At 32.5% G+C, this 13,979-nt stretch overlaps 2 protein-coding genes across 2 annotated transcripts; one reads left to right on the top strand and one right to left on the bottom strand.

The window, feature by feature from the left end:
* The first annotated feature begins 675 nt into the window (after positions 1 to 675).
* LOC141284789 (testis-expressed protein 12) lies at positions 676 to 2,445 on the top strand. Its single transcript, XM_073817809.1, has 4 exons — positions 676 to 756; positions 873 to 981; positions 2,160 to 2,211; positions 2,301 to 2,445. The coding sequence occupies exons 1-4, from the start codon at positions 676 to 678 to the stop codon at positions 2,443 to 2,445; spliced, it is 387 nt and encodes a 128-aa protein (XP_073673910.1).
* Positions 2,446 to 2,451: 6 nt separating this feature from the next.
* bco2b (beta-carotene oxygenase 2b) lies at positions 2,452 to 9,219 on the bottom strand. The gene is made up of 12 exons (XM_073817808.1): positions 9,151 to 9,219; positions 8,875 to 9,073; positions 8,583 to 8,794; positions 8,374 to 8,489; positions 6,354 to 6,456; positions 6,105 to 6,233; positions 5,571 to 5,731; positions 5,306 to 5,473; positions 4,181 to 4,318; positions 3,248 to 3,430; positions 3,045 to 3,155; positions 2,452 to 2,954 (listed from the first exon to the last, which is right to left on the bottom strand). The coding sequence occupies exons 1-12, from the start codon at positions 9,176 to 9,178 to the stop codon at positions 2,838 to 2,840; spliced, it is 1,665 nt and encodes a 554-aa protein (XP_073673909.1). The 5' UTR covers positions 9,179 to 9,219; the 3' UTR covers positions 2,452 to 2,837.
* Positions 9,220 to 13,979: the final 4,760 nt, after the last annotated feature.

Below are 13,979 nucleotides of genomic sequence, written 5' to 3'. Positions count from 1 at the left end.
ATACACGACCACAACATCCTCATAATTAACGTTACATATTTTGCAGGATCTTTTCATCACCTCGTGAGTTCATTGTCTGGTTTTGAGTTCATAGTTGTACAAACCCCCCATCTGCTGGTGAGAATTTGTAAAGACATTATATATTTTTATATAGGCCTAATTGTGCTACTAACAATGGCATCAGAGTAATCCATTTTAAGTGGTGTTTCACTTATTATAGGAAAGCTTAGTAGTACCGTTACGCGCGTTTTCTGTGAATATTGACAGTTCAAAAGCGGCGGTTGGTAAGTGAGGTGAACTGAACTGCGGTGACTGAGTGACCAAGTTTATCGAAGGATACTAATTTTCTGGTATTTATTTTAGTTTACTAACCCACCTGTATTTCGTTATTAACTAACACCCTTTGTGCCAGAGATTTTATCTAAGTAAGTTTCAAAAGTCAAAAGCGTCTGCTCTTGTGTAACGTTAACAAACTTGTGGCGACAAGCTTCATCCGCAAAGTAAGATCCATGGACAAAAGAATTTAATTCAGTTATTGAAATACGTTAAAAATAACGTAACCCAAATGTTTGTCTTAACATGAATTATGTTTAGGAATGCTGTGTTGACTTTAAAGTGGGGATATTATCTTGACAAAAAATAAACGCTACTTTCTTTTTCGGTCACAATAAAGTAATGTCACAACGTAGTCTCGAAAGCACGAAAGAGGCGGTCAGAGGAACAGAAATGAAAAGGTCTCAAGCAAAAATACGTGAGGTGAGGATTCAAGGTTGTCATGAGGTGAACTGATGTCATGAGAGAAATCAACACTTGTTAGCTTCTGTTTTCTTGCCAGCTGATTTGTTTACTAATGCTCACAAATATACGTGTAGGTTGAAAGTGCACCATTTTCTGAGACATCTCCTGCAAAAAAGATGAAGGCACAGCAATTCAGATCAGCAGCTGGAGACATGTCCTATGGATTTGAAATAGCATTAGCAGGTAAGTCCTGTTTTATCTCTTTCATGCTGTCAAATCATTTAAAAAACGGTATTAATTATTTGACGTACGTAGTTATAGTCAAAAGTTTACATACACCCTGCAGAATCTGCAAAATGTTAATTATTTACCAAAATAAGATGGTTCATGAAAAAATTCATGTTATATTTTGAGTACTGACCTGAATAAGATATTTCACATAAAAGGTGTTTACATAACAAGTCCACAAGAGAAAATAATAGTTGAATTGATAAAAATGACCCTGTTCAAAAGTTTATATGCAACTTGATTATTTAAACGAATTGTTTTGATGATTCTTATGATTTTGAGATCCATCTTTTTACACTGAGGACAACTGCGGGACTCATATGCAACTATTACAGAAGGTTCAAACGCTCACTGATGCTTCAGAAGGAAACACGATGCATTAAGAAATGGGGGTGAAAACTTTTGAATGTGAAAATCGGGGTAAACTTATTTCGTCTTCTGGGAAACATGTAAGCATCTTCTGTAGCTTCTGAAGGGCAGAACTAAATGAAAAAAAAAAGTGATATTTAAGCAAAATAAGAAAAGCTGACACTGACATTATGTTCAAAAGTTTACACCCCCAGTCTTAATGCATTGTTTTTTTTCCTTCTGAAGCATCAGTGAGTGTTTGAACCTTCTGTAATAGTTGCATATGAGTCTCTCAGTGTGAAAAGATAGCTCTCAATCATTGTTGGAAAGGGTTCAAATACACAAAAATGCTAAAAAAAAGAAAAAAAAGAAAAGAAAAAGAATTTATGGGACCTGAAGGATTTTTTCTGAAGAACACTGGGCAGTTTAACTGTTCGGGACAAACAAGGGACTAATTAACAACTATCACTAAACAAAAAACACAGGAATATTCAGGTAACAACACAGTATTAATCAAGTGTATGTAAACTTTTGAACAGGGTCATGTTTATAAATTCAACTATTATTTTTCTCTTGTGGACTATATGTAAATGCCTATTATGTGAAATATCGTGTACAGGTATGTACTAAATAAAAAAAATAACATGCATTTTGTATGATCCCTCTTATTTTAGTAAAATAATTAACATTTTGCAGATTCTCCAAGGTGTATTTTCACAACCATTCCCATAGACTTTAACTTGCGAAGCACGTTATTCATTTTTCTGTATGTCTTTTCATCTTAGAGGCTAACCGAGAGGTCAGTGTTCTCTTCTCCAAGTACTCCGAGGTCTTGAGGTAACTGGATAGATTTGTATGCCACCCCTGTGTCTCATCAGTAATAGATCTATACACTCAAACATTAATTTCACATGTTATCTTCTAAGGGAAAGAGCTGCTGTGGACGCTTCAGAGCTCGGAGAACTGGAGGATATACTTACTGAAGCCAGGAGCTTGGAATCTCATCTTAAAGAAAAGAAAGAACACCTGAGACGATCTTTGGCTTTGATCTCTGACAAACTACAAGGATAGGTTCAGTTCTTTTCAGTGGTGTTTTTTTGATTCATGTAATGCAGCTTCATAAGACACTGTTCAAATGTTTATTACACATGTTCATATTATACTTCAGAAGTTAATTATACTTTACAGTAATAGAAAAATAGGTGTTATGCTGAAATAAAGCTAATATGTGGTGACAATCACAATCTGTAGTGATATATCATAAAAACAATTGCATATATATATACAAGCATTTGTATTTATTTTAATAAATTCTTATTCTTTTAGAAGACATTATTTAAATTTGCAGTTACCGAAATTATATAATACAAGGGAGAAAACAACATAAGCAGAAAAGGGAAAGTAGGTTATTCAGAGACAGCTTGATCATCTTGCTAAACATTTGGGCTTTTTAAAAAAGTCTCTCAGTGTCTATTTTGGAAAGTCCCATGGAATCCATATGGGATGTTGATAGGTACCTCAGCCCGGCCAAGTTCTTCAAATGTTTTCGCATCCAGCACCAGAAGGAAGGTCCTCTTGTCCTACAGGGACAATTGCTCATTAGTCCAGCCTCGTTTTTGGAAAGCTAACAAGCAATATTTGATACCACTGAGAAACACATCTTGTTATACCTGATTTGGTGTGATGACCACGGACAGAACGACTCCATCATCCTCTTCTACGGCACCAGGTGATGAAACAAAGATCGGTTCTGAGGGATACATGCCTGTATGTTTCCACACCTGTCATAAGTTGAAATATTAGTTCTAATAACTAAACATTAAAAGTCACTGACACAAGTTCTGCATGCATTATCTTAATACTCCTAGCTAACCTTTATTTGTTTGCCTTGAAGGTCCATTTTAATGAGAGAGTCTCCAACCAGGTGTCTGAAGCCACATCCATAGAAGTAACGGTAGGGGCGGGAATTGCACATTGAATAGTTGATGTGTGGGAATTCCAGACCTCCATATTCATGGAGATCATCACCATGAAGATCTTCATGTGTGCAAAACACCTGCATAAATATACATTTAGACAGTCATTTACAATATATGATATACTGTACAAAAAGCATGTTTTTTGAATAGCATGTACACTACCAGACAAAAGTTTATGAAGAGTAGGATTTTTAATGTTTTTAAAGAAGACTATTCTGCTCACCAAACCTGCATTTATTTGATCCAAAGAAAAAACAGTAAAATTGTGAAATATATTTTTACTATTTAAAATAACTGTTTTCTATTAGAATATATTTTAAAATGTGATTTATTCCTGTGGTCAAAGCTATTTTTTTGCACCATTACATTAGTCTTCAGTGTCACATGTTCCTTCAGAAATTATTCTGATTTGCTGTTCAAGAAACATTTTTTATCATTATTAATATTTTAAACCCATTTTACTTTTTTTTTCAGTATTCTTTCAGGATTCTTTGATGAATAGAAAGATCCAAAGATCAGCATTTATTTGAAATAAAAAGTGTTTGTAACATTAAACACTAAACCATTGAAAAGCTTGGAGTCAGTATATATATATATAATTTTTTTTTTGGAAAGAAGTTATATAAATTAATACTTTTATTTAGCAAGGACGCTTTAAATTGATTTTTTTTTTAAGTGATGGTAAAGATATTTATAATGTTACATAATAGAACAGTTACTTTTATATAGTATATATAGTACAAAAAAATCTTGAAAACAATAATAAAAAAAAAAAATTTGACTGGTAGTTTAGATAAACTAGACCAAATGTATCCACACAAACCAACCTTATTCTTGTCTGTCTTGATGGCTGTTGCAGTGCTGTTTAAGCGTGTGTTGAGATTTTGCCCAGAGGGTGTATGACTGTCCACGTTTAATGGCAGGACAAAGCGGCGGGGGAACACTCTGCACATTGTGTTGTACACCTAGTTAAAAAAAAAAAAAACACTGAAAAATATCTGGCATAGAAACAGTTTTCACTCAGGAAATGCTTCTAAATATTATATAATTAAGTTTCTAAATATTTACAAAGAATCGGCAAGTAAAAGACTAAAATAGTACTTTCTTGTAAAACATACTCTAATAATCTTTGTTGCATTTGCACCTTCGAAAATTAATTTAACAGTCTAGTTATGTGAAAAAACAAAGACGCATTTACACATACACTACCAGTCAAAAGTTTTCGAACAGTAAGATTTCTTATGCTTTTTAAAAAAAGTCTCTTCTGAAGAAGTGTGTATTTGTTTGATCCAAAGTACAGCAAAAACAGTAACATTTTGAAATATTTTACTATTCAAAATAACATATAAAATAAAAAATTTAAAATGTAATTTATTCCTGATTCAAAAGCTGAATTTTTGGCATCATTACTCCAGTCACATGATCCTTCAGAAATCATTCTAATATTCTGATTTGCTGTTTAAAAAAAACATTTTATTATTACTATTATGTTAAAAACTGCTTAGTAGATTTCTTTGGTTTCTTTGATGAATAGAAAGTTCACAAGAACAACATTTATCTGAATTAGAAATCTTTTGTAACATAAATGTCTTTATCCTCACTTTTGAGCAATTTAAAGCATGCTTGCTAAATAAAAGCATTCATTTCTATCACTTGTACTCAGATGTAACTGTATTAAATATTGATAATAATACAATTTTTTCTTTAACAGAAATTCAGCATATTAGAATGATTTCTGAAGATCATGTGACACTGAAGACTGGAGTAATGGTGCTGAAAATTCAGCTTTGAAATCACAGGAATAAATTACATTTTAAAATAAATTCAAACAGAAATCAAATAAATGCAGGCTTGGTGAGCAGAAGAAATTTCTTTAAAAACATTTAAAATCTTTAAAAACTTTTGACTGGTAGTGTAGACATAGCATAGAATTTACATGTAGAAGGTTTTACCTCATCTAGAGAATCTCCAGACTTTTTCAGATTCTGAATCAGGTAGTTGTTAATTGCTTGACCATCTTCAGAGCAGCACATGTCCATGATCAGAAAACCATTTTCTTCATAACAGTTTATCTGATGGAAGGTTGACAGTGGCTTTGCGTAATATTTAATGAGGCTCAGCTGTGACCAAAACAGAATCATTTCAAAATGAGTTACACTAAATAAAATAACATAAAAACATCATTATGTAAAAAAAAAATGTGGATGCAGTGGTTACCTTTCCTGTGTGCTTATTGATTACATGGAAAACTGTGTTTCGTTTGGGATCCCAGTATACACCCTCATTAATCCCCTTTCCACGCAGTTTGCCTGTCACAATCTTCAAGAGATCCATTTTGATTGGCTGCTCAATGAATACCACATAGTTCTCTGACATAGCTGAAATAACAATGTTATATTTTTAGACATTTATATAAAAATATCTTTATTTCAAAAGCTTTTCTTTTCTTCAAAGAATCCTGAAAAAAGTGTATTTCCACAAAAATATTTCTTGAGTACCAAATCAGCATATTAGAATGATTTTTGAAGACTAGAGTAACGACTGCTGAAAATTTACAATTGCATTTTAAAATATATGAAAAAGAAACCTTATTTTAAATAGTAATAATATTTCACAGTATTACTCTATTTTTTTATTAATGTAGCCTTGGTAAGCATAAGAGACTTATTTTAAAAAATAAAAAATTTTATAAACCCCACAAACATTTTGATACAATATTTGCAAAAGAGATTGTGAGCACTATTTACTTACCAAAGCTGTGATAGTAGGATGGTTTGGACTTGTCCTCCGAGGGAATTGAACACACCACTGAGGCTCCTTCCAAGGTATCCTTTGGATTCACCTTGTTTGGTGGCACCATTATTATATTGTAGAAAGCACCTTAAGAATAAAATCAAAGAATTCTTATATTTGCGTTTGTTTGACACCTCATTAAACACTTTTGGACATTTCTTCAATTCAATCAGTGTGATTTTCTTTATATTTAAACTGCTGACAAACCTTTTCGAGTGTAAGAGTTGCCCATGTTGTATGTGGTTCCATCAGAATCCACATGAGGATGAGCTGTGGCTCCATTAACCGCAACGAATTTGCTCCAGTCGACCTGAATGCAATGATTTTCAAGTTTCAGCGTCAGTTTGTTCTTCATACAAACATATTGTTTACATTTTTAAAATGTATAGTAGAGCTGGGTAAAATATTGATTTCCCGATTTGAATTGATTTTTTTACAAAATGACACCGCTTTTTAAATCCCAAGAACCGATTAGTCTAGCTTGTTTAAAATGAATGAACGGAATATTGTAGCTCATCTTCCATCTAATAAATCGCAATAAGCTTTGTGTGTTGTTACCTTTGATATAAAACAATGTCTCAGATTTCAAATTCTTTTCATTTTATTACAGTTTTTAAGCAGTAAATGCTGTTTTGGCGCTGTTTAATGTGAAGTGACAGATTGACAGAGCACCTCACTTTGATACCAGTTTCAGCACAAAATAAATGAGTAATATCAATCAGTGTTTCAGCTGCACAAATACATTAATATAACAGCTTGTAAACAAATGTCATGTAACGTCACATTTACCTCAGAAAGAACATAATATGTGACCCTGGACCACAAAACCAGTCTTAAGTCGCTGGGGTATATTTGTAGCAATAGCCAAAAATACATTGTATGGGTCAAAATTATTGATTTTTCTTTTATGTCAAAAATCATTAGGAAATTAAGTAAAGATCATGTTCCATGAAGATTTTTTGTAAAATTCCTACTATAAACCTATCAAAATGTAATTTTTGATTAGTAATATGCATTGATAAGAACTTAATTTGGACAACTTTAAAGGCGTTTTCTCAGTATTTTGATTTTTTGCACCCTTAGATTCCAGATTTTCAAATAGATGTATCTCAACCAAATGTTGTCCTATCCTAACAAACCATACATCAATAGAAAGCTTATTTATTGAGCTTTCATATGATGTATATATCTCAGTTTTGTAAAATTTAACCTTATGACTGGTTTTGTGGTCCAGGGTCACATATATTACATATAACAAAATATATTCACCATATAGCATATTCATATATGTTCATTAACATAACAGTCAAAGATTTTTGAACAGTAATCCTTTAGAAAGCATTCTAATATGCTGATTTGCTGTTCAGGAAACATTTTTATTATTATTATTATTATTATTATCAATATTTAAAACTACATTTTTTGCTTTTTAAGTGATAGAAATTAATACTTTTATATAGCAAGGGTGCTTTAAATTGATCAAAAGTGATGATAAAGACATTAATAATGTTTTTTTAATCTATTTTAGATAAATGCTGTTCTTCTGAGCTTTCTATTCATTCAAGAAACCTGAAAAAATACTACTCAGCTGTTTTCAACATAATAATAATAATAATAATAATAATAATAATAATAATAAAGGTTTTTTTAAACAGCAAATCAGAGTATTATAATGATTTCTGAAGGATCATGTGACTGAAGTAATTATGCTAGAAATTCAGCTTTGAAATCACAGGAATAAATTACATTTTAAAATATATTCAAATAGAAAGCAGTTATTTAACAAAGTAAAAAATATTTCACAATTTTACTGTTTTTCAAATAATCAAATAAATTCAGGCTTGGTGAGCAGAAGAGACTTCTTTAAAATAAACGTTAAATATCTTAATGTTCAAAAACTTTTGACTGGTTGTGTATTTATAACATTTTCATTATAATTTTTACTGTTTAATGTATGCCACCATTTAAATGCTTATGTGTCAAAAAATGAACTAAAGTAGAAATATAATATAAAAACTTCACTATTATAGTATTATATGAAGTACCAACTGACTCCCATGTATATTCTACAGCATAAGTTGAGGATTTTTGTTTTCCTTGAGAAAATTTGGCATCTACTGTACCTGATATACATATCCAGAATAATCAATATCGAATCTCAAGCTTGTGAATCAGAATCAAATCGTCAAATTTGTGTCAAAACCCAGCCCTCATAACTACCATGTACCTTTTCTTTTGTTTCCAGTGTCTGTGGGTCTATTTTGTGCATGAAGTTGGTCTCTGTGCTAACATAGTAGTCTCCTTTATACTGGACAAAGCTCACATTCGCATTGTCAGTTGGCTCTGTGGGAAGAGACAGATGACAAGATCACATACTGTATGCAGAAAATATTTAATCAGACCACTTCAATCAGACACCAAAGACTTCACACTCACTCGGCAGCTCAAAGCGCGAGAGGAAGCGCTGGAAGAAGTTCTTGCATGGGTCTGGCATGGCAATCGTGCCGAATTCAGACACCATGATGCGGTTATGCTCAAGGTTTTCCTTGTAGCAATCACTGTTGAGAAAGCGGCTCATGTACGTCACCTTTCCATCCTCAATGTGGAATTGGTGCATAAGCGCCATGCCATCAAACCAGTGGTTGAAACTGAGGGGCAAACACAATGTCTTATTTACTTTAATTTACTTTGTTGGTTCTCATCTGCTGAGAACTCAAGTGATACTCACCTGCTTCTTCCGATCTCAAACTTTCCAGGTCCATTCCTGAGGAAATTGCCTTTGATCCAGGAGGGGATGTTACCTGTGATTGTAGTTGTGATTGGCTCCGGGGTTTCATCTGCAGAACACACCAGATTCTCAATGCATGGCAGACCGTGAACATCAGTGAAGTGTTGGTCTTTAGTCTGTGATCTCGTCTTTTTCCAGCCTGTGGGAGACAGAAGAGTTTTAGATCTTAAGTTTTTTGCAGAACATACATCAAACATGATTAGAACGGTAACATACCAGAAGTGCTACTGCTCATAGAAGACATGCTGGTCTGCTTGTGATGGCTTGCTGAGTTGAAGTCCTTCTGGAGACTCCCTTGTCTCCCTCTGCTGTGTGGACTCTCTTTTAAAGATATCTGTTGGGTCACATGGCGCTTATGCAATACCACATCACAGACACAACCACCAACTGAAGTTGTTTTGCCTAAATTACCTTGATAAGAATGGTATGTTTGAATGGAGTACAGGGTTACTCTTTAATCTAACACAGCTGAACTAATCTACTAATTAATTTCTTGGAGTGCTTGGGTACAACACATATATATCTAAATCAACAAACAAATATATTTTAATAATATCAGAAATCAGTTAATTATACTAAAGAGTTGTGGTGTTATGTTTATTAGCAAAATTAATCATTCTAAATCAATGTAATCTGTCTGGGAAATTCCAGTCAGCACCAAGTGATGTAACTATATCCTCACTTTAACTCAAACTTTAGAAAGAAACAGTAATAACTCTGAAATCCTAATGTCATGGCAGAACTTTAATTTATCTTACCATAAAATCTCATTATCAGAGCAGCTACCCTGAACCACAGACTTTCATTGAATTTAGGTCTTCATTATTTCAGTATTTTATCTGTTAAAAAATATGTTTTTGCTAACTAATACACTACCAGTCAAAAGTTTTTGAACAGTAAGATTATTAATGTTTTTTAAGAAGTCTCTTCATGCTCACCAAGCATGCATTTATTTAATCCAAAATACAGCAAAACAGTACAATTTTTAAATATTTTTACTATTTAAAATAACTGTTTTCTATTTAAACAAATTTTTAAATGTAATATATTCCTGTGATTTCAAAGCTGGAATTTTAGCATCATTACTCCAGTGACATGATCCTTCAGAAATTATTTGAATATTCTGATTTGCTGCTCAAAAAAAAAAAAACATTAATTATTATTATTATGTTGAAAACAGCTGAATAAAATGTTTTCAAGCTTCTTTTATGAATAGAAAGTGCAGAAGAACAGCATTTATCTAAAATAGAAATCTTTGGTAACATTATAAATGTCTTTACCATTACTTTTTACCCCAATTATTGGGGTACATTTTTCAAGAAAATACTATTTCAGTCTTTCTATTTTAAAATTTCACAGTTTAATAAAAAAATGTTACGTTGTACGAATTGTGAAATTTACTAGCAATCTCTGAGTCAAATTTGTTTCTACACTATTTTTTCAGTGTAAGCTGTACCTTTATAATTTCAAATGTGTAATTACACATATTTAAATACATGACATACAAGTTTAGGTAAAATATTTTAGTTTATTTTAGTTTATCATAAATATTTGTCAGCACATTCAGCAGTACTCCACTTAAGCAGCAGTATTCCAGCATAAATGGACATGAAAACCATGTATTAAAAGCAAAAAGTTAAAAGCAAAGACCCTAAAGTAAATTGCAATTAAATGATTTAGGTCAGGTCAACTCTTTTTGATTTTTTAGATTCAATAGACAGTGTTCCAGTGTTGAGTTTTCATCCTGTACATCAGAAAAAAGTTCTTGTCCCATTTTTAGATCAATCACATATGCAGTCATTAAAATGAATTATGCATGGGGTCGATAAAATATAACTTAAATAACAAAGGGTTAGAACGTTCAAGGGAAATTACACAAAGCCTGCCAAGAAATATCTGGGTCATATTTGTCAAACCGAAGTGGAAAAATAAGAATTCATAAAGAAAATGAAGCATGAAGTACTTTTGAAACATTGTTTGTTTTTTTCTTTTTTGACAATTATGCACATTTCTTCAAGTTTATGTAATGTGAACAATATGCTTATTTGTATGAATGCAAAACTCTATGCATGAAATCTTAATGGTCCAAAAATAGGGTTTCAGTTATTTCAGAATATTTTTCCTTTTGAGTTTGTTCAGAGTTGAATACAAATTAAAAATGTCTATGCTTTCTGGGAATTTCCCATAAAAACACATTGTGGAAAAACCAGACTGATTCTTTCATAGAAACAGGGCCGTCGCCAGACCATTTTTATTGGGGGGGCATTTCATTTTCATAGGGGGGCACAGTTTTTATATATAATAATTTATATATAATTATATATAAAACATTAACTTGAATAAAGTTCTATATTAAAACATATTTTAAAGCATGTTTTTGCAGCGTTGAACAATAGCCGATCACAGACATGACTGCTAAGATTGTATGCGCAGCTGAGCAAAAGGAGATTTTTTTAAGGAATTGCGTAATATGTATATTGATACATCAGTATAATGCTATATGCGACTATATACTTTGCTAAAACAATATTCTTCCATCTATATAGGCCTATAACAATGCATTTTGTAATTTACAACAAATTCATGACAATGCTTTACTTTAAACTACCCGAAAAGTTATAGCTAGTTAAAAGTTCCTTAAAATCCTGTAAAAAAGTAAAAAAAAAAAAAAAAAACGTATTTATGTACTTACTAGTTTTAAAACATTTGCTGCATGAATAAAAAAAGCTGCTATACACATATCAGACAAAATTGTATTGAGAGAAAAAAAAAGTTGTTATCGACAAATCCTTTAAATTTGCCTATTCAGACAGATGAACATAAAAATCTGAAAATATTAGCTAAAAAATAGCAGCTACAAAATTATAGTACAAATTTATAAATAAACATTATGAAATAAATCACAAATTATAATGGCATTCGTTATAAACACCATACAAATGTCTAACCATACGAATTTAAAGAGAAACTGAAACGCACTGTAAAAAGTGAACAGTTGGATCAACTTAAAAAAATTACTTCAATTGGTAACACCTAAAAAATTTAAATTGATTGAACTAAGATTATTTAAGTGTGGTCAATCACACTTAGATAATCTTAGTTCAATCAACCAATTGAAGTAATTGTTTTAAGCTGACCCAACTGTTCACTTTTTACAGCATCTTTTGGCAAGAATTTAAATATTTTCCACAGGCTCCGGCGCAATCGCTTAGATTTTTTTTCCTTATAGCGGAACCAACTTAAAATATGTCATTTTTGGTCCCATTGATAAGAATAAGACATTATTCGGAACTGTAAAAGGTTAACTTCTATTTGCACTCACTATAAAACAGCTTTCGTAAAATAAATAAGAAGTCTTTCAGCCGAGCTTGCTGCATGGTCACAAAATGAACCAGAACTCAGTGTCGCAGTTTTTTTTTGTTTTTTTTTTTCTGGTTTGATAATATGTTAATTATTTAAGTGAAACTTAAAAACATATTTCGTTTAGGACTATTTATTTTATTCTTTTATACCCCTTTTTTGGTTTTCTCCCTACACAGAATCCCATGCGCAGTGCGTGCCTGCTTGCTTGCTACGCCAGTATGTTTCCATCCAAAGTTAATTAAACTTATGCGCAAAATTAGAATATCGCATAAAACATTTGCGAATAAAGCACTGTTACCATCCAGTGAGTTGAAGAGAACAAAATTGTCACTTCCTGATTAACTTGCGCTAAATATCACGAAGAAAAAAAATCTGCAGTATAGGAGAAGGCACTGTAGGCTATAGCCTATAGATCATTCTTATATATATTATTATATTCGTACACAATAAATTACGAGCTTCAGAGCTCGCAGACAAAATGCAGTCATGTTATCTTATTTTCAGAGCCTGCTGTTTGGGAAAACAGTTCTGGGAGTTTATTTTAACGAATCACTTTGCAGACTTTCCTCAAGCATTTTAAATTGACGGAACTAGATGCTGTGCAATGAGATCGGTCTGTTGGTTGGTCCAGTTATGCTATCACATTGCAAAGTCACATGTCAAATTTTTGATGAGCATGAAGGAATGTATTAGGTAAAAGTGTTTTCATCGAGTTTATGTATGTTTTCTTACCGGATAAGAATTGTATCCTACTTAGCAAATAAGTTTTTACGCGCATTTTTAGAATTTATGCGCATCTTGGCGTTTCCATCCAGCGTTTTTTATGCACTATCCAAAAATGTGCATAAAAAAGGTTACGGAAACGATTAGTTATTTGCTTCATATTAGTTTACCGTTGTTTAGGCTAGTGCTCCTTTACAGCTAGATGATTTGTTTGGCAGTATTTAACACTAGATCAATGTTTTTCGTTCTCAAATGTAAGTTAACTCGCGGTCATGGGCAGGGGGTCACTTGGGGGGGCACTGGCGACGGGCCTGCATAGAAATCACCAGTTTAATAAGTCACAGACTATCCTGGTTAAACAGAGGTGGACAGCTTGCCTAATATTCTCACCTTCAGTGTTTTATTGATTTCCTTTGTCTACTCAGGTGATCCAACACAAGTTTTCTACAAATATCAGTAATCGGTGCAGTGTCTGCTTTGTAAGCTATATGGTATTATCTTAAGAAGTCAGTGACAGTTACTGATTTTGTGATATTGTCCAAACAGAACTTTGTAACATGAAGGTTAGTGAAAGCTTATCCATCCCAATCTGATCTGCTAACATTCACTTCCAACCACACTCCAACCAAACCCTGAGTGCAGAACACGTCTCCAAAAGTGCATCTGACCTCTTTACCAACAACTCCTTCTGGCTATTGCAAAAAAAACAGTACATTCTCGAATCGGACATAAATAAATAGACTAGTATGAAAGTATGAAAAATGTATTGACCTTCTGAACAAAAGCAGCATGTATCTTAATTCGCGCCTGGGAATTTCCAGTGAACTTATCCAAAATAAAATATTAATAATTTTCCCCATGAGGCCTTTAGTGCTATAACTAAATAAATAAGCTCTTTAGGTTAAAAACAGTGCAGCAGCTGGCACAAAACATATCTCCCCTGAGGATACATCCATAGC

The sequence above is a fragment of the Garra rufa genome, chromosome 14 (assembly GCF_049309525.1).
Source record: "Garra rufa chromosome 14, GarRuf1.0, whole genome shotgun sequence".
Taxonomy (NCBI): Eukaryota; Metazoa; Chordata; class Actinopteri; order Cypriniformes; family Cyprinidae; genus Garra; species Garra rufa.
Note: the sequence above shows the minus strand (reverse complement) of the source record. Positions and strands in the feature narration are given on the sequence as shown.